This window comes from Colletotrichum tamarilloi (genome assembly GCF_030869305.1).
Source record: "Colletotrichum tamarilloi strain Tom-12 chromosome Unknown Scaffold_9.1, whole genome shotgun sequence".
In the NCBI taxonomy this organism is placed as follows: Eukaryota; Fungi; Ascomycota; class Sordariomycetes; order Glomerellales; family Glomerellaceae; genus Colletotrichum; species Colletotrichum tamarilloi.
This window is the reverse complement of record NW_026849392.1, coordinates 493136-515147: the sequence shown is the minus strand read 5'-3', so window position 1 is coordinate 515147 and position 22012 is coordinate 493136. Positions and strand designations below refer to the sequence as shown.

The following is a 22012-nucleotide window of genomic DNA, read 5'->3' as shown; positions in this document are numbered from 1 at the left end:
CTCTTATTCTCTATTATATAGGCCGATTAACTTAAATACTTTCATTATATTATTAACGAGCTCGTATCCCCTATTTAAATTCGTAATAAGAGCTTTTTTAATAATACTAAATAGTATAACGCTAACTTTAAGTTTATTTAGGACTTATATAATTAAAATAAGGGTACTACTCTCTAAACCTAAGTCGAGAGTTAGTTAAAAATACGTATTACTTAGTATTATTTTATATAAGTACTTATCTCTATAATTAGCTAGCTAAGTAATAATACCGAGCGGTTTTATAAAATAATTAAAAAAATATATTAAAATTAAATATATTACTATTATAGAGCTTTAGAATACTAAAAAATAGTTAAATTACGCCCTTTATACTAACGCTACGCTTAGTAAGCGTATTAAATAACTAAAAAATAACTCTATAACTAGTATTAGTAATAGCGAGTATAATAATAATATTTACTATATATTAAAATAGCGCTTTACTAAACTCGAAATATAAAGTAATTATGAAAATATACTAGCCTTAATATACTAGCCTTTTTATAAATTTAAAATACTTAACGTCCCTATTTTTATAAATAATAATAATAATAAGGGGTTAAAATTCCCTTACTTACTTTAGTATATTATAAAGTGCCTCGAGAATATAAACTTTAGTACTAATAAATACTACTTAGAGTACGTTATTAATAAAATTAATAGCTCTATAATAAAATTTATTTACCCTATACTAGCTTTTAACGAAATTATTATTATAAACTAGCTATTATATAAGCTTAAATCGGCCTATATTAGCCTTATTACTATAAATAATACTAATTAAAAACTAAATACCCTTTTTATTACCCTTAAGAACGTTTATTAAAAATACTCTATTTTTATAAAGCTCGCTTATATTAATAAGCTTTTTAAGTCTTAATAAAAGCGCCGCTTTTATAATAAGCTCTTAATCTATTTTTAAAACTAGGCTATTTTAAAATACTTAAATAAAAATACGACTTTTTAAAAGTATATTAAATACGTTACTTAGCTTACTAATATAATATAGCCCCCGTTAATTAATAATAAGGCCCCTAAGAGTATTATACTTACCTATATTACCCCTATTAAAAATAAAAATAGTAATATTACTAAATAAAATACCCGTAGCTAAACTATAAACTATAAGACTATCCCTAAGGCTTTATATTAAAAACTTAAAAATAATAATACTTATTTTATTTATAATAAGCCTAGTTATATTTCTTAGGATTATTTTAAAAAGCTAAATATTATTATAATAGTTATAAATATTATTAATAAGTAATATATCTCGGATTTAAAAAACTAAGCCCCCTAATATAAATAACTTCTTAGCTAGGGGATAAGTATAAAAACAGAAAATTAATAATTTATTTAATAAACTTATAAAATCTTATAGGAGGGTAACTTCTTAAGATCGAGTTTATAATAATATTTAATAAATATAAAATTTATTTAAAAGTTTTACTTTATATAGGAGCTAATAAGTACGGATTTATAAATAACTACGTAACTTTATTATTATAAAAATTCTACGTAGCCCTATTTAATAAATTACTACGCCCTATCCTTATTACTAAATTTAATAATAAGTAATTAAAAAACGTTAATATAATATAAATTATTAACTTATATATTAACTACTAAGTCCTCTTAAAAATACCCCTATTTTAACTTAATATAAAGCGCTACGACCTAATTTTAAAATAAAAATAGTTCGAATACTATAGAGTTAACCTAAATATACACTATAAGTACTTAATATAGCCCGAGGATTTATTATTATAAAATGCCCCCTTTACTATTATTAAAAATATAAAAAACCTATATACCCCTAAAGTTATCGATATATAATACTAAATCGATACTAAGTAATAATAAAAAATATTTAAAATAAATATAGTACGGTATAACGAATAATTATAAAAAAAGCGGGTATTATTTAAACTTATTAAAATATTTTATTAACTATAGGGCTTATAAAACTAATATATATAGTAGTTTAATAATATTAAAAATACTTAAAAAATAAATCGTACGCTTATTAATATATTATTAACCCCTTTAAAAAAAACTAAACCTATATAGACCTCTACTTAGCGTAAAAGAATTAATACTACCCTTAATATTACTTTTATTAGTACCTTAGTATTTAAAACTAACTTATAATATAAAAACGTTAAGCTAGGCTTTATATTACTATATAAGCTAAACTATATAATTAAAAATAAATAAGTAAGATAAAAGGACCTTTTAAAAAGTAATAATAAAAAAACCTAAGACTTTATTATTATAAAACTTCTAAAAGTATTAAAACCTTAGACTAATATTTTTAATAAAATAGTAAGTAATATACTAGCGCTATACTATAACTATAATTATAAAATAAAGCTTATAAAGGGAGGCTAAAAAAAGCTTATTTATTACCCCCTTTATAAATAATTAGTACTTAAGTTAAAAGTAACTAGAGCTTACTTTTTAAAATACCTCTATAAAAGATTTATTAAGCCTAGTAACGTACTTTTTATATTACTTATATTATTTATTAAAAAGTATAATAATAACTTATAATTCTATATTAATTTTAAAAAACTAAATAAGATTATAAAAAAAAATTAATACCCTCTATTTTTAATTAACGAAATATTAACGTAGTTAAGCCGAGCTAAAGTATTTATTAAACTTAATATTAAATAAACCTTTTACTATATTTACTTCGACCTTATTTTAAAAAACTTTATAACCTTCCGTACTTATTACGGGGTATATAAATATAAAGTACTACCCTTCGGCCTTTATAATAAGCTAGTTATATATTAATAATATATAAACGACGTATTAATAAAATATTTAAATAATTTCTATATTATATATATATATAATATTTTAATTTTCTTAAATAAACCCTTATAATATTATAAATATATTATAAAAGTACTAAATTACTTATAAAAGCTAAATTATAAGTTAATATTAAAAAGTATAAATTTAGTATTACTATTATAAAGTACTTAGGTTTTATTATTAATATTAATAATATATAACCTAATGAGGATAAGGTCTCTATTATAAAGAACTAAAAGCTACTTATATTACTTAAAAATATCTAATTATTCTTTAGTTTTTATAATTTTTATAAGAAGTTTATAAAGGACTACGGGTACTTAGCTAGATTATTAATAAAACTAACTAATAAAAGTATACCTTTTTAATTTAATACTAATTATAATACCGCGTTCGAAGTACTAAAATTAGCTTATATAACGGTACTTATACTTTATTATTTTAGGCCCGAGCTACTTATATACTTAAAAACTAATATATTTAACTTAGTATATATTAGAGCCTTAGTTTAATAATAAATAGATAATAATTTATAATACCCCGTAGCGTTCTATTTAAAAATTATAAATAGCGCGGAGCTTAATTATATTATATATAATAAAAAAATATTAATAGTAGTAATTTATTTAAAAAAGTAGTGCGTAAAATTAGTTAGTTATTATTAAAAATTCTATATTATTATAAATTACTAACTATTTTTATTTTTTATAATAAAGTATTTCCTTAATTTATAATAGGCTTATTAAGCTAGTACCCTAGCTAATTTTAATTTTTAAATTTAGTATTATTTAGGGTAAAAAAATATACTTACTAACGCTTTATTAAAAAAGAATAAGGATATTAAAACTTAATAAATACTAAAAAAGGCTAACTAAACCTAGGTCCTATTATTATTAAAACTACTATTATTAAATATTATTACTAAGCTATAAGTATTATTAAAAAACGTAGTATAGTAGCCCGAGCTCGTAATTAGGTCCTTTATGCTAAAGGACGAGCTTTAGAAGTACTTACTAATTAAAAAGGTACTAAAGCTTAACTATAACTTAATAATAATATTACTTATTCTAATATAAGTACTAATAACTAAGGGTTATAAATATTAAAAAATTTAAAATAATGGATTATTTATAATAAATAGTAAGCTCGTTATACTTAAAAAAAATAATTTATATACTATAATTATTTATAAAGTATATAAATAAAGGCTCTTAGCGCACTTAGGGTATAATAAAATAATTAAAATAATTAAGTAACGGTATTACTAGCCTAGCTTTATAATAAATATATATTAATATATTAAAAACTACTATACGTACCGTCGCTATTAAAAACCTTATAATAAGCCCCTAAAAGAGCTAAGGCCTCTATTTATACCTAACTATTTATAATAGTACATTTTAATAAACTTTATAATAGTACCCCCTAATTAAAAAGGCTACGATATAATATATATTATAATTAATAAACTAAGTAAAAGAGCTATATTAGTACCTTATTATAAAACTATTACTATATAGGATATAAGTAGGATATTTTATAAATAAATATTATTAATTCTTAAGTTATTTAAAACTATTACTTCTAACTATAATCCTTAGTTTATATTAGATTTCTAAGGGGAGCTATATAAGCTTTATAATATTAAGCTATAGTTATTAGTAATAAACTATTTATAAATAAACGGTTAAATAAAGATCTTAAACTAGTATATCCTCTAGTAACTATAACCCCTAGTTAATTATTACTAAAATAATTAGAGCGAAATACTACTTATAATAAACTTTACTTATATAGCTTAATTTAATAAAACTACGGGATTATTAAAAATAATATAGGGGTTATTTAAATAAAATATTAGAAATATACTAATTATTATTAACGGCTTAACGACTTAAAAATTAGTAATAGGGTATTTATAAACGTATTTTATTAAAAAATTTAAAATACTAATAAACTATAATAGCCCTAAATTAGCCCCTAGTTTATTATTAATATTAGCCTAAGTAGTATATAAATTATAAAACTATTTATAAAAAATAAAGCCTACTTAGTTTTCTACTTAAATAAGCTAAAAAAGGCTATAAAGGACCCCCTATTTAAATAATACTAAGACCCCTTATTACTAATTTTTTATAGCTTTAATAAGCTTAAGTATAAGGTTTTATAAGTAGTTAAATTATAAGTATAATATAATAAGTTATAATACTAAGTTAATTAAAAAGGGTATAATAAGGACTTTATATAATATAATATAGAGAGCTTTTATTATATATTAGCGGCCTTATAAGCGTTTTATAAATAATATTTAATAATTATAAGACTATTAAAGAACCTCGTATTATAAATAAAAGTAATAATTAGTAATAGCCCGGCCTTATTACGGGCTAATAATAATATAATAGTTACCCTTATTATAAGTTTATAAGAAGTAATTATAGAGGATTTAAATAAGGAATTAAGTATTATAAATAGCAGTTTTTATATTAAAGGGGGGGGTAATATTATAATATTAAATACTAGGCCCCTTAGTACCTAGGCCTTAAGTACTTAACGGACCTTTTATAAGTTATATAATTACTAAACCGCTAGGCCTAAAAGCTTAGTACCCTAGATTCCGCTTATTAGTTTACTTTTTTCCTTTTTACGTTAAGTTACGTTTATTAAGTTAATATAGTAGCGTTTCGACCTACCTCGAGTTCCCTTTTATAATACTAATATTACCTAAAGCTCTATTTAAACTAAATAAATTTACTAAATAAATTTACTAAATAAATTTACTAAACAAATCTACTAAATAAACCTATTAATATATAAACTACTACTTTAATAAGAACCTACTTTAAAAATACTTATTAATAAATCTACCCCTCTCGGGCTAGGTACCTTTTTTAGCTAGCTCGACGCTATAGCTATTATAGTTAATATAAATATACTTAAGGATTAATAAAATACTTTTTAACAATATAGAATTTAGCTAAGTAATAATACGAACGTTATAAATAGTTAGGTTAATATAAATACTAAGATTTAGTATATTAATATTAATTTAAAAATTATATTTTATAAAACTAAAAATCCCTTTAATACGGGCTATATTATAAATATAAAGGAATATATAAAGGGCCCCTTAACCCTTAATAAAAAGGAGTATATAATATAGGATCTAATTATTTATGTAAGCTAGTACTAAGAGGTTTTATATACGTTAGAGTAGGTATAGCTCGCCCTCTAAATAGGTAAGGGAAGGTCGGGAGCTATTAATAAAAAGAAAATAATAGTCGAGTTAGTTAACTATTTTAATTAGTAATTAAGTATAGAGCGCAATATACTTAGTTTTTTTTTAAACGTAATATATAGTATAACCCTAATAGATTGCTCTATCGGGGGGATATACGGATTATATTATAAAAGAACTTTTTAAAAAGTAAAGCTTATATAAAGGACTTTATAAGCTTTAGTTTTATTATATACTTATACTTATATTATAACCTCGCTAGTTAAGTACTTATAACCTAATCTCTTAAAATATTAAAAATAATAAAAATAAAAAGAATTTTTATAAGCTTTATTATAAATAACTAAATATTAACCTTTTTAACCCTTTTTCAAAAGCCTCTATATTACTATTAAAGTTTAAAACCTCTATAGTTAAGCGCTGTTTTTAACTTTTATAACCGATTTTTATTATTAACTTTTCTAATTAATATTATTATATAAGTATATTACTTAGCTTATTATTAATAAATAATAAAATAGCTTACTTATCCCGAATTATATAGCAGTTCTTATATTAAAATTATTATATAATTTAGAATAGGTAAGCTACTTTATATATAGTAATATTAGTTGAAAAGGTTAATAATAAAGGTTAGTTGTAAAGGTTAGAGGCGGCCTTTAATTATAAAAATTCTCAATTTTAATAATAATATAGAGGTTTTTTTTAAAAAAAAAGGCTAAAAAGGCTAATATTTAGCTACTCTTTAGAGCTTATAAAAATTCTTTTTATCTTTATTACTTCTAATATTATTTAAAACTATTTTCTATTTAAACTAAATTAATTTATTAAATAAACTTATTAAACGAACTTATTAATATATAAACTACTACTTTATTGAAAATACCCCTCGATAGGTCCCCCCCTCTAGGGCTCGATAAATTAGGCCCCCTCGACGCTTTAGTTATTATAGCTAATATAAATATACTTAAAAAGTAGCATAGTACTTTTTAATAATATAAAATTTAACTAAGTAATAATATAAACGTTATAAATAACTAAGTTAATATAAATATTAAAATTTAGTATTTATTTATTTATTTATATATTCTACCTTTACTAACTACTCGGGCGGTTCTCAATATCGTTTTTATAATATTAATATATAGTATTAGTAAATACTAATACTATCTTAGTAGACTATTTTTTTAAATTTTCCTTAACTCTCCCTCTTATAAAGTTTATATAGTGGTTTTTTTCTAGCTTTATAAGTATAAAAAATCGACCTTAATAAGATTACGCTTTTAAAGAAAATTATATAATATAGTATACTTTTTAACTATATAATACGCGCAATATACCCTAAGCATATACTTAATATAATATAGTGATTTTAATATAAAAACTATTATATAATTCGGGATAAGTAAGCTACCCTCTTCGGCTACTTACTAATAATAAGCTAAGTAATATACTTATATAATAATACTAGCTAAAAAGGTTAATAATAAAAGTCGGTTATAATAATTAGTTATAATAATTAGCTATAATAGTTAGAAGCGGCCCTTAACTATAAAGGTTCTAAACTTTAATAATAATATAGAGGTTTTTAAAAAAAGGGCTAAATAGGCTAATATTTATTACTTTTTAGAGCTCGTAAAGATTTTTTTTATCCTTATTACTTCTAATATTACCTAAAGCTCTATTTAAACTAAATAAATTTACTAAATAAATTTACTAAATAAACTTATTAATATATAAACTACTACTTTAATAAAAACCTATTCTATTTTTAGTATATAGTTAGTAATTAATAAGTTAGAACTCTTTAAAAATACTCGTTAATAAGTCTACTCCTCTTAGGCTAGGTACCCTCGGCTAGCTCGACGCTATAACTATTATAACTAATATAAGTATATTTAAAAAATAATAAAATACTTTTTAATAATACAGAATTTAGCTAAATAATAATATAAATATTATAAATAGCTAGGTTAATATAAACGTTAAAATTTAATATATTAATATTAGTTTAAAAATTATACTTTATAGAGCTAAAAATTCTTTTAATACGGGCTATATTATAAATATAAGGGAATATATAAGGGGCCCCCTAATTTTTAATAAAAAGGAGTATATAATATAAGATTTAGCTACTTATATAGGCTAGTACTAAGAGGTTTTATATATGTTAAAATAAGTATAGCTCGCCCTTTAAATAGGTAGGGGAAGGTTAGGAGCTATTTTAATTAATAATTAAGTATAGAGCATAATATACTTAGTTTTCTTTAATACGTAATATACGGTACGGTCCCGGTAGATTGCTCCGTCGGGGGGCTTATAAAGTTTATAATTATAGATTATTAATAGCAATTTAAAATCTAGTATATTAATACTAATTTAAAAATTATACGTTATAAAGTTAAAAATCTTTTTAATATAAGCTATATTATAAAAATAAAAAAATATATAAGGGGTCCCCTAATTTTTAATAAAAAAGAGTATATAATACGAGATCTATTTACTTATATAAGCTAATATTAAGAAGTTTTATATATATTAAAATAAGTATAGCTCGTTCTCTAAATAAATAATAAAAAGTTAGGAGCTATTTTAATTAGTAATTAGGTATAGAGCGTAATATACTTAGTTTTTTTTAATACGTAATATATAGTATAGCCTTAGTAAATTACTCCGTTAGGGGGATATAAACTCTATAAAAAAAAAGTTAAAAAAATATAAATTTTTTAAAAATAGTTTTTTAAAATAATAAGAGTATTTATTAATATTATATATTAATATTATATAATTAATATTAAGAACTACTTAAGTAGTTAGTAAAAATAGAATAAAAAACAAATAAATTAATATTATAAATATCATATACAGAACTACTTAAGTAATTAATAAAAGTAATTAAGAAAAATTATTATTAAGCTTTCTGATTAATAAGCTAATATAATAATATTTCAACTTATTTAAAATATTTTTAATAATTGAAACCTTATTAAAATATATTACTTAGTTTTAAAATATAAGATTTAATACGTTTTATTTAATAAGACTCTAAATGTTTTAAATTATATAAGCTCTATACTCGCTAGGCATAGATTAGTATACTATAATGCTTCGCTATACCTCTATAGCCGTCCTGGCTATATACCCTTGGGGTGCACCTCCTTATACGTAGCCGCAGCCCCGCGCTAGAGATCAATGGATCTAGTACTAGTAGGTCACTGGCAGGTACCTTGGTAGCCCCACTACAGCTTGTTCCTGCCACATTGCCTCCGCCGGTAGGCCACAGCTCAAAGCCGCCGTTGTTTGTTAACCGTGCCGTGGCCATACCAAGCTACCTTCTCCGTCCTATCCTCTATTTAACGCAGCAACCCTCGCGGCACTCGCAAACCATCTGCTGGCAATCTAAGTATGAACTGAATGTACCGCTATTACTGGTCAAATACCCGCCACTGACCACATTTTACAGGATTCACGCCGAAGCCGCACCACCTGAATATCGACCGCAGCAGAGCCTTTGAACAACGATGGACTACGAAGCTCTTAAGGAGCAATGGAGCGAGGTCGAGGACCGTGATGGAGTTCGCCTGAGTTGGAACGTGTTTCCTAGCTCTCGTATGGTCAGTTGTTCTTGGAAAAGTGTCTTTCTACGTCTCCTGACATGTGCTCATACAGGAAGCATCGCGCTTGGTCGTGCCGATTGGGGCCAACTACACTCCTCTCAAAGAAAAGCCCGACACACCACTCCTCCAATTCGAACCGGTGACTTGCAAGCAACCTTGTCGCTCCGTCCTCAATCCTTTCTGGTGAGTTAAGCGATTTGAGTCATTGGAATCTTCAAGCCTGACCTGGGCTAGCTCTGTGGACGTAAGAGCCCGTCTTTGGATTTGTCCGTTCTGCCTATCGCGGAACCCTCTTCCGCCCCATTACAAAGATATCACCGCCAATGCCATCCCCCCCGAACTTCATCCCTCCAACACTACGATCGAGTATCGGCTCTCGCGGCCGGCGCCAAGCCCTCCCATCTTCCTCTATGTTGTCGACACCTGCCAAGAGGATGATAGCCTGGCTGCGCTCAAGGAGTCATTGGTCATGAGCCTGAGCCTGCTACCCGAAAATGCACTCGTTGGCTTAATCACATATGGCACGATGGTAGGTGGCGTATTCATTGGGAACCCCATGACCCTCCTTGCTGACCACTTCTCAAGGCACAAGTTCACGAAATCGGCTACACTGAATGCGCGAAATCCTATGTGTTCCGCGGGAGCAAAGACTACTCCGCGAAGCAGGTGCAGGAGATGCTCGGCTTGCTCTCCCCAGCAATGCGACCCGGCATGCCCCAGCAGCAGCCTGGAAGGCCTATGCCCGCAGGCCCTGCGTCGAGATTTCTGCTACCCGTTCAGCAGGCCGAGTTTCAGCTGACGAAAGCTTTGGAGCAGCTTCAGAAAGACCCATGGCCCGTAGCCAACGACCGCAGGAGTCTGCGCTGCTCCGGCGTTGCTCTCAGTGTCGCAGTAGGACTCCTTGAGTCTTCATTCCAACACGCCGGTGGCCGCATCATGCTCTTCGCTGGTGGACCGGCGACAGAGGGACCCGGCATGGTAGTTGGCCCGGAACTGAGAGAGCCCATCCGATCGCACCACGACATTGACCGTGACAACATCAAGTACTACAAGAAGGCACTCAAGGTCGGTACTTAGATGAGGTTTCCTCTGTATAGGAAAAGCTGACGCTAGCCCCTAGTTCTATGACATCCTGGCCAAGAGGACCGCTCATAATGGCCACATCATTGACATATTCGCGGGTTGTCTTGATCAAGTCGGTCTCTTAGAGATGAAGGGCCTCTGCAATTCCACCGGTGGCCACATGATTTTGACAGACAGTTTTACTTCCTCTATGTTCAGGCAGTCGTTCATTCGCGTGTTCGAAAAGGATGGTGACGACAACTTGCTCATGGGCTTCAATGCTACGCTCGAAGTACTCACCACTAAAGAGTTAAAGGTTACTGGACTGATAGGCCACGCCATTTCTCTTAACAAGAAATCGACATCAGTTGGAGAGACGGAATGTGGCATAGGCAACACATGCTCATGGAAGATGTGCGGCATCGACCCCAACGCAAGTTACGGCGTATACTTTGAGATTGCAAGTCAGGGAGGCCCTACGCAGCATCAGCAAACGCCACAGAAGGGCATGATCCAATTCCTCACCTACTACCAACACTCGTCCGGTCAATTCCATCTGAGGGTTACGACAATTGCCAGAAACCTCAGTGGACCAGCTGGCGATCCGGCTATTGCACAATCGTTCGACCAGGAAGCTGCTGCTGTCCTGATGTCTCGCATTGCAGTGTTCAAGGCCGAAGTTGATGACGGTCCGGATGTCTTGCGCTGGGTTGACAGGATGCTTATCAGACTCTGCTCCCGCTTTGCAGACTACCGGAAAGATGATCCATCTTCCTTCCGGCTCGAGAAGAACTTTACATTGTACCCGCAGTTCATGTTCCATCTCCGGAGGAGTCAATTCCTACAGGTCTTCAACAACTCCCCCGACGAGACGGCCTTCTATCGCCATGTCCTTAACCACGAGGACGTAAGCAACTCGCTCATCATGATACAGCCCACGTTAGACTCGTACACGTTTGATCAGGAGGGTGGCCAACCTGTGTTGCTGGACTCGACTTCTATTCAACCCACCCATATCCTTCTTCTCGATACCTTCTTCCACATTCTCATTTTCCACGGGGAGACGGTCGCCGAGTGGCGCAAGGCGGGATATCAGGACCAAGAGGGCTATGAAAACTTTGCATCTCTGCTCGAGCAGCCCAAGGAAGACGCAAGAGTAAGCTCTCTCCCTCCGTCAGGCTCCCAGTATGTCAGCTAACATTATGTAGGATCTCATCACCGATAGATTCCCACTTCCTCGATTCATTGTTTGTGATGCTGGAGGTTCTCAAGCCAGATTCCTTCTGTCGAAGCTCAACCCGTCGACCACCCACACTACCGGAGCTTATGGCGGTGTGGGTGCGCAAAACGCCCAGACTATCTTCACTGATGATGTGTCTCTGCAAACCTTCATGGACCATCTCATGAAGTAAGGAATTACTCAATATTTATCCTATCCTATTGGACTTGCTAACTCTGGGTATTAGGCTGGCCGTAAGTGGCACAAACTAAATCAGTTGCGTAACGTCATGGGCTGAAGGAGGATATCGGTGCCAGCAAAGACGGGGTGGTCGTCTTTGTCGTACCAAGAGACGACAAATCCACAAGATGGGGGATGTAGAGCACAATCGCAACTCGGAGTCTGGAGGTCTCTAGCATATAAGGCTTCAGACTCTGCCGTAGTTATGAAGACAAATGCCAATGAACACTGAAGAATTCCGTGTAAGATTTCACTTACGCAGCCAATGCGGCCAATGCACCTTGCGGTCCGTGAAATTTATCACATTGAATCATGAGAGCAAGGCAAATGAGACAATAAGTTGAACGATGTTGAGACTCTACCCGAGCCAAGGTATTTCAGGAGACCTATGTACCCGACGCAACTTTGTTTGACCTGGTACATGTGAATCGTGACAGAGTGGGGATGTATGGTAGCTGAAGAACCCCGCCCCCACCAAGACGATTGATTCCCTACTAAGGTAGGTACGGGGTGGGAGCGTACCTAGGTAGGGAGGCAAGGTAATCCACGGAGTACATCAGGTGGGCACCTGTACCCGTACCCAAATACTTCTAGGGCAGTACCGCAATCGCTGAGGCGCACTCCGCATGGACTTCGCCAAAGTTGCGTTTCCGACGTGTGGCTAGAGTTAAGGTAGTCGTGGGCAGGTAGCGAATGTGGCTTAGTCTATCCGTAGCGAGAGCTGATAAGAAGATCAGATAGGTACCTAGGCAGGTAATATTATCAATCAAGGGCACTTTGGGTAGGTGCGAACAAACCACGTGATAGTTGCGGCTTTCTTTGGCGAAAAGACCCTCCGTGGATAGTGGAGTGCGAAAAAGGTTATTGGCCAGGCTTTTGTGCACCGATTTTCTCCGCTCAGCCACATGAATTGTGGCGTAGTATCTTAGTCTTTTTGCCTAGGGCTGCGAGAAGGCGCACAGAACTAATCAACATTTTCCCCCGTCCAACTCGACCTCAACTCCATCTTTCGACACCAACTTTCCCATCAGACCCAGATCCGAGAGCAGACACGATGCGTGAGTGACCCTCTCGACTGCCATGAGGCCGAACAAGCGACGACAAGAAAACTAATAGTATACCACAGCTCCCAAATTCGATCCCAACGAAGTCAAGGTCATGTACGTTGCACCTTCCCTATAACTATGAATATTTGCGGCGACGAGGAAGGAGGGTTTTTTAATGTTTTTCTAACACATTTCGCGAATATAGCCACCTCCTGGCCACCGGAGGTGAGGTTGGTGCCTCCTCTGCCTTGGCCCCCAAGATCGGTCCTCTCGGTCTGTCTCCCAAGAAAGTTGGTGAAGATATCGCGAAGGCCACTGGCGACTGGGTATGACAATTCCTCCACCCTTAACTTTTAACACCCCCGCAAGCGAGCTAGAACAGGACTGACATGATTGGAATTATAGAAGGGCCTCCGCGTGACGGTTAAGCTCACCATCCAGAACCGTCAAGCCGCTGTCTCCGTTGTCCCTACTGCCTCTTCCCTCATTATCCGCGCCCTCAAGGAGCCCCCTCGCGACCGCAAGAAGGAGAAGAACATCAAGCACAACAAGTCTGTTCCCCTGGAGGAGATCATTGAGATTGCGAGAACCATGCGCCACAAGTCTTTCTCCAAGACATTGGAGGGAGGTGTTAAGGAGATTCTTGGAACGGCAAACAGTGTTGGATGCCAGGTTGACGGCAAGAGCCCCAAGGCCATCACCGATGCCATCGACGCTGGTGAGATTGACAGTAAGTACCAAACATCCGACCATTTACGTTCCAAACTTGGAGAATGATCACAGTCATATGTTGGAGTAGCTGGCTAACAAGATGAACAGTCCCCGAGGAATAAAGGAGGTCAATAGCTGGACGGACACTCTCGCATGACTTCTGGAGTTTAGGAATGGTTCTGCATTAAGGGAACTACCCAAAAGGGAGAACCTTGGGCAAAGAAAAAAAGAATTGCCAAATGACCAAATGACAAAGTTTCCAAAGATGGTTGTTGCTATTTTGCTCGCCGCGAATTACCCCATTGCGCTGTGATGTCAGGGACTGCGAATTGGTGTGGGCATTTCTGCTCAGAGTTCCGGATGTGCCATGGCATATCTAGTTTCTGGTCTCAAGACAGGTTGGAGCCTCTCAGCAGCAGGGTCATGTCCATAACAATGTATTGCACTCCGCACGCCGACTGGCATGGTCAACAATGATGTAATTGCAGCATTTGGGAATGGTTCGGGAGAGTACGCGACCTCGAAGAACCGGTCACATGTGTGGTCTGACACCTGTAAGGTAGATACAAATGACGTTCGGTGGCTTGCAGGCTTCGGTGGTGGACCTGAATGTCTGTGTGCTTAGTTGTGTCCTGTGACTATATCCTAAATACGTGACCTGATGCTTAAACGATTCAGACTGTGCAATTAGGTCATTAAATCATGGATGAGGGGACCTTTGGTTCTTGCGCAAGATGCGTAGAGGAAGTTGAGTGAGGAAGGAGGATTATTTTATCCGGTATTGTGAATTTGTTACGTATGGTTGGTAAAATTAGCATTGTCTTGGGCAGTGCGGCGAAACCAACGTGTTTGGCACTAATGCATGGATCCAGGCTTGTCACCTCACCGGCCGGCGTTTAAGATTGATAAAAGGTCGGGTTGCTTCCGTTGTTGGATTTACTAGGTGTTGTTGCCCGCCGTTTCTCATTACTTTACGTCCAACAGATAATGAGTATTTTGTCCGCGGCTGACGGCACCCGTATGAGAAGGCATATCTTGCTCATTTGTTCGAGGAATTTCACTCCCACCGCGCCCTCGGCCAAGAGCATTTTCAAGTCGGGGGAGGGCCTGGTGTCACCTTGTTAACTTCTCTGCTTTAGCAACCCTCCCCAAGCGGCCGCGCGCTTTACTGCCAAGTTTTGTTACGGCATTCCCGTTTTGTGCTTTAACAAGTAATTGCGAAACATACTTTTGTATCCGCACCTGTACCGTGAGGTGTATAATCGCCTTTCTCGACTACGGCTGGGGATTACAATAACGCCGTCCCCCGAGACATTTACCATCCCCTCCATCTTTGCATCCCGTTGTTCCAAATCCCTATGAGATGCTGCCAGCCGCTGCCTGCTGTCTTGTATCCGTATCTCCTTCCTTGCTCACCTCGTCTGACCGCTTTTGAGAAGTACGGAGCACGCCCCAGTTGTGACCCCCCACCCCGCCCGCCCCGTCACCTACCATGCGTCAAGCCTCAAGGTACCTTTCCTCACCTCATCACACCCACCCCAGTCACGACATCCGACTTTGAGCAGCCAAACCCCCAATACTAGGCACCCCATGCCCATGGTCTGCGCATACACAATACTTTGCAGATTAGTGTCTAGTACTCGTACGGGGATAGTGCGCTGACCTTTCCCTGACGCTGTAAGGTATGCTCTGCTCTCGGATACGTACCTCCGCGTCAGGCTGGAGGCCATAAGCTGGGAGGGATACTGGAGACTTCTTGACAGATCCTCGAGACGAATCGATTAAATCTAGGCCACAGGGCAGCCTTCAGCTTAACTCGCTATATCGGGCTGATACCCATTCCAATAGCCTGGCCTCCAACTTCTGACTTCTTATCACACTGCTGTGACTGCTGTGACTGCCTGAGTGGTCCGCCTGGATGATCGCCATACCTATTTGACCTGCGCTTCTTTCTTCTCCCAACGGCTGCCGTGCTACGGCTACCACTACCACTACCACCACCACCACCACCACCACCACCACCCAACTGGGGCTAAACCGGGCTGAATCGCATTGCATCTTCCTACCACAACCAAACCTGTAGCCACGGCCACGGCTGCAAGCTATAGCTGTCATTCCTGCTCCCGTCGCGGCTACCGCCACAGTTATCGTTATTGCTACTACTATTGCTGCCGCTGCAGACCTCGCAATAGTCGCATTGTATCTCGCTCCACGTTGCTTTCGTATTCTTCTCGCCAATAGAGGATCACTCGATCGACCGCTTCAACCCCTCCTCCTGCGATCTTTGTCGCTGAACTTGCCGGTCAGGCCGAACGTCTCTAACGTTACCATTCCTCTATTAGGCCCCCCAGCCTCGCATTGCCCCGACCGACGAACCCGGCGCTAACTTTACGACGTAACGACGAACCTCTGTCGGAGGGGGGAAAACGATACTTTCTCGACATTGCCCTCCGTCGCGCTTCATCGAACTTGAACCACAAGAGAGCCAGGTCCCTAGGCTTGGAAAGGCCGCAGGGCAGGTGGCATTGCTATCGGGCATTGGCACAGCCGTTCGCTCGAGGCGTCCCGGAGGCCATGCCCGTCAGCCGGCCTGTCAGCCATGCTTTAGCCAGCAGGCAATGACAACTGGTTCCCGGATCGATATATCCAGCCTGGAACTCGCAGCACTCTCCTTCGTGCTGAGCTCGCTCGTTCCGTGCTCCGCTCCATGATACCCAGAAGCGCCTCGTCGTCTTCATCACATAACCCATGTTGCCTCTAGTTCAGATGCACCATACGGTGCCACAGGCGCCAAACTTCGATCCCCTCCCGCCCTTCCAGCAGCCACAACAACAGCAGCACCACCTCCAGCACCGCCAGCCAGAAGACTACCCACCGCAACAACATAACTACCATCTGCTTCCTCACTTCAGCACGTATACGTTCAATCAGAACTTACGCTGCCCGCCAGCCGGCTCGGCGAATGCTCTTTTCCCTGACGGCAAGACGCCACGATCCTTTCCAATTCGGACTTCTTCACACCCAAATCAACCGATACAGCGCCGCACGACGGCCGCAGGCCAGTCGCATTTTCTTGACGGACCGGAACATCAGTTGCGACGTAAAACGCCGAATGGCACTATTGAAGGTGGCTACGATGGTTCTCAATACGCCTCGAGGCCTCCGCCCCTGAAGCAGATGGCGCTCCCGGCGGTTCAAATGGCGTATAATACGAACCGCCCTCATCAGACCACCGACCAGATCCGCAATTCTTTACCTGTCCGTGATCAGGCAGGCGGTAGTTTGAACATAACGCCTCCATCATATCAACTATGGCCACTTGCACAGGACTTGACCCACCAGTCGATGCACTCTACCGTCTCTCTGGCCTCTTCGCAATACGGGTTCAACACTCCGGACACGGCTGCGCTGTTTGGCTCTACTCCTCAGCTTCATTCGCGGCCTTCGCTGTTCAATACCAACTCATACTTCCCCGGGACCCTCCCTTCTAGGAACACCGGAGCCAGTATCCCGGGACTACTACATGTAGCCAACTCGTGGTTTCCGACGCATCAGCAAGAGCAGAGTTATGTCGGCCCGCCGATGCACCATACCCCGTCTCCGTCACCATCGATTTACGACCATCGTTACTCCAAGGTGCAGAATCAGATTATAGGACCGTCTGCCCACTTCACTCCACAGGATCCTTACGCTCACCTCTCAGCATACGGGTCTGGCTTTTTGCAACCTGCGCAAACTCATTTAGAGGCTCTTACGCTAGAACCGCACCAAGCTACCAGCACTGTTGATTCTATGAACAAGACACATTCTTCCGCATTCAGAGAAAAGGCGCTGGCTCAAGCGCACCGAAGTTATGTCGACTTACTCGCACTCTTGCATCACGGGCGCAAAACTCAGCAGTTGAGGCCTGGCTCAGCTCTGAGCACTACCTCGAGAATGGTGGTATATCCCAAGCCACCTAAACAGCCCATCGTCACCTTGGCCCCGGACCTCTTTTTCCCGGGAGATGCCGCTATGATGGCCAACGCAAGCCACAGAAACAACCAAGACAGCATGCTATTCGGTCCCTTGGGAGTCAAATCGCCACTCACAACGCAGCATGCTGGCTGGGACGGGGTTACGGATTTCCGGCATGGCAATTTCCCGGTCACGAACTCCAGCGGATCTTCGTATCCGAATCAGATCTCGAGAGGCTCACCTCTTGCGAATGCCAAAAGTTCCCTAGAGCTTCTCACCCGTCTATGTGAGCATTCCGAGTGGAAATGGATCGATGGTGTTCTACTGGGAGGCTGCTTGCACTACGGCCTGGAACACTTCGAGCAAGCCTTAGAATGGTTTACCCGAATCACTTCACTAGAGCCGAAGTCAGTCTTCATCCCACCATCTTTGTCTTGCGTCTGGCTTTCATTGTTATGGGATTACGAACTTACCCTTACTAACTCTTCATATAGTCATGTTGAAGCAGTGTCGAATCAGGCGGCGACTTTGTACTGCCTGAACAGACAAGATGAGGCGGAGAAATGCTGGTTGAAGGCGATCAAAACTCGACCGCAATACCTTGAAGCCGTAGAACATTTGGTCGGTCTGCTGTATAAAAAGAAAAGCGTCGCCGCGGTTGATGTCATCGATTTTGTTCAAAAGTCTCTCAGGCTACCAAAGGGATCAACAGGAGAGACTGGCTATGACACTACCGCCGCCCAAAGAGATGCCGCTTCCAGCTTGGCGGCTAGCCTTTTCGACGAAAGCCGAACCCAGCCTGGCTTTGGTTCGAGCGGTTATGCTATTCCAGGTACCGAAAATGGCCGCATCCTCGCATTAGTCCATGCCAAAGGGACAATGCTGTACAGTCTGAAGGATATCGCAGGGGCGTCTGAAGCCTTTGAGGAAGCTGTCTTGATCAGCGCAGGAAGAAGAACATCATCTGTTCAGACGTTGGTCCGACAGATCCAGCAGGTTCTGGCACCAAACGGCAGCAATCACCACGTCATCGACAAGGCGACGCCGTCTCGCCCCTTGTTACTGCCACCTGAACAGGCGAGGCGCACGGCAAAGCTGGTATTTTCTAACAACGGCGATCTCCCTGGACTACGTTTCGTGCCTGAAGGCGGCCCAAGGCGAGCGGCAATTCAAACTACTAGCAACTCGCTACTTTCTCTCGCCAAGATATTCCAGGATGCCATGTCCTCTAGCTCGCAGGCTGCGGGACTAGTGAGGAAGTCAGCCGGGGTTGGTGACATTCTGTCTCTTTACTATCTTTCATTGTCACTTCAAGAGAGCCCATCAACTGCAAACAATGTAGGCATTCTACTTGCCAGTGTACAGCAGCCTATGGCGGCGACGTCGAGTCGGACTTTGTCATCATTGCCCAGTATTCCTGGCATTACCCCTGGCAGTGGACTCGCTTTGGCTCTTGCGTACTACAACTACGGGCTTACACTGGATCCAAAGCACGTTCACCTGCACACCAATCTCGGCAGCCTTCTCAAGGACATTGGTCAGCTGGATCTTGCGATCCAGATGTATGAGCAGGCTGTCCAGTGCGATGGAAATTTTGATATCGCCCTAACAAATCTTGCAAATGCCGTCAAGGATCGAGGGCGTATCAGTGATGCGATAACATACTACAAAAGGGCTGTTCATTCCAATCCAGAATTTGCAGAAGCAGTATGCGGGTTGTCTACAGCCTTGAACTCGGTTTGCGACTGGAGAGGCAGGGGCGGCGCACTCCTACAGGGGGGCACGTATGATCGCTGGCATGTCGACAACGATGGCATGTTTTTCGATGCCAGGAAGGAAGACCAAGGATCCGGCCTCACGAAGAAGGTTATCGACATCGTGTCTCGCCAACTCGCTGACGCGTCAACTTGGGGCGTTGGCGTTCTACAGAATACCGATATTGCAGCATTGATTGCACAGCTTTATTCGGCCGACGGGGAGTCGAATGACGCCCACACCGACTTCTCGACAAAGCTACTTAGCTGGTCCAAGAGCCCGTGGGAGGGATCGCGTCTGCTGAGGCTCGTTGAGCGTGGAGCACGGGCAGCGATGCGGCGATGGTATTGCGACAAGTTTGTTCAGGGTTCAATGAAGTCGACCTCGGAGTACATGCGCCCTCAACTGCCGTCTACCCTCGCTGTACCGTCCGCTCCAACAGTCCTCCCATTCCATACCTTCACCTGTCCCTTGACTGCGAAGGACATTCGCATGATATCACAACGCAACGCGTTCAGGATCTCCTGTTCTACACTTCGCTCCCCTTGGCTTCCAAAGACCGTCTACCCCCCGCCTGCGCCTCCATCGCCTCATCTGAATGTCGGCTATGTTTCTTCAGACTTCAATAATCATCCCTTGGCTCACCTGTAAGACGGCACGATTTGATTCAATATTACCTTGCCGCAGTTTATACTGACATCTTAATAGTATGCAATCCGTTTTCGGTTTTCACGATCCCACCCGCGTAAAAGCATTCTGCTATGCCACGACAGCAAGTGATAAATCTGTTCATCGGCTGCAGATTGAACGTGAAGCGCCTGTGTTCCGAGATGCCAGCACATGGACTTCGGACAAGCTAGTTGAGCAAATCGTTCAAGACAATATTCACATCCTTGTCAACCTGAATGGCTATACTAGAGGCGCCCGCAACGAAATTTTTGCGGCGAGACCTGTTCCGATCCAAATGTCCTTCATGGGCTTCGCCGGCAGCTTGGGTGCCGAGTGGTGTGACTATCTGCTTGCAGATGCCACAGCAATTCCGCCGGAGACACTACGCCCTTGGCGTGGTAACCTCTCTGTCACAGATATTTTTGAGGACAAAACTGAAGAAGGCGAGGGAGACTGGATCTACTCGGAGAACATCGTGTTCTGCAGAGACACTTTCTTTTGCTGTGACCATGCGCAGTCGAGCGACCCCGATGAACATAAGGTTTCATGGGAAGATGAGCAGCGCCGACGGTGGAGCATGCGGAAAGAGTTGTTTCCCAACCTGCCCGATGATACCGTTATCATGGGAAACTTCAATCAACTATACAAGGTTCGTCATATTCCGCGTATTCATGCATCAATACCGAGACCAGTAGCTAACTCCTTTTCAAGATCGACCCTACAACATTTCGGACGTGGCTACGCATCCTAGCACAGGCTCCCAAGGCCATCCTATGGCTCTTGCGATTCCCCGAACTGGGAGAAACAAATCTAAGGAGGACGGCGAAGGATTGGGCCGGGGAAGAAGTTGCTAGCCGAATCATCTTCACGGACGTGGCACCGAAGAACCAGCATATATCCCGAGCTCGCGTCTGCGATTTGTTCCTCGACACTCCCGAGTGTAACGCGCACACCACGGCCGCAGATGTATTGTGGTCTAGTACACCTCTTCTCACACTACCACGATACCCCTACAAGATGTGTTCGCGTATGGCGGCATCAATTTTGAAGGGCGCGCTGCCTAGAGGTTCCGTGGGTGTTGAGGCAGCAAAAGACCTCATCGCCGGCAGTGAAGAAGACTACGAGCTCTTTGCCATCAGACTAGCTAATGGCCTGTCCTATCGAGTCGGTCGTGGTGGCTATGGTGAAGGCAGGGGTCGGTTGGCAACCTTGCGCAAAACACTGTGGGACAGCAAATGGACCTGTGCGCTTTTCGATACCAGACGATGGGTGGTTGATCTAGAGAAGGCCTACGACGAGGCGTGGCGACGATGGGTGGCAGGAGAGGACGGAGACATCTACTTGTAGAGGCTCCAGCATTTCTTTCAGGGGCATGGCAACTTTGATTACGCATTCATGTGCTGGGACGAAGAGCTCGCGCCCAGTACTTATACTTGCCGAAATCATGTTCGTTTCGGGGCAATCTTCTTTGACTTTTATTCTGGATGCACCACTAGGGACTTGCAGGCTGGCCAAGGTGCTGGCCAGGGTGCTGGCCAGGTTTAGACATCAGGGGCGGGAGTTTCAGGCGGAGGATATGCTATTGCTTTGCATAGACACCAGTCCAGAGCAATACTGCTCGATGAACTGAGCA

The 22012-nt window shown here is 39.3% G+C and overlaps 3 protein-coding genes across 3 annotated transcripts; all 3 read left to right on the top strand.

The window, feature by feature from the left end:
• Positions 1-9624: 9624 nt before the first annotated feature.
• On the top strand, positions 9625-12273 carry CTAM01_03923 (Sec23/Sec24 trunk domain-containing protein; the record flags this gene model as incomplete). Its single annotated transcript, XM_060519953.1, has 7 exons — positions 9625-9717; positions 9773-9903; positions 9955-10249; positions 10306-10785; positions 10841-11938; positions 11991-12190; positions 12249-12273. The coding sequence occupies 7 exons, from the start codon at positions 9625-9627 to the stop codon at positions 12271-12273; spliced, it is 2322 nt and encodes a 773-aa protein (XP_060385374.1).
• A 1022-nt stretch (positions 12274-13295) lies between these two features.
• On the top strand, positions 13296-14120 carry CTAM01_03922 (uncharacterized protein; the record flags this gene model as incomplete). Its single annotated transcript, XM_060519952.1, has 5 exons — positions 13296-13299; positions 13368-13401; positions 13493-13613; positions 13693-14017; positions 14107-14120. The coding sequence occupies 5 exons, from the start codon at positions 13296-13298 to the stop codon at positions 14118-14120; spliced, it is 498 nt and encodes a 165-aa protein (XP_060385373.1).
• Positions 14121-16746: 2626 nt separating this feature from the next.
• CTAM01_03921 (tetratricopeptide) lies at positions 16747-21726 on the top strand (the record flags this gene model as incomplete). Its single annotated transcript, XM_060519951.1, has 4 exons — positions 16747-18362; positions 18450-20357; positions 20419-21028; positions 21091-21726. The coding sequence occupies 4 exons, from the start codon at positions 16747-16749 to the stop codon at positions 21724-21726; spliced, it is 4770 nt and encodes a 1589-aa protein (XP_060385372.1).
• Between the last annotated feature and the right edge of the window lie 286 nt (positions 21727-22012).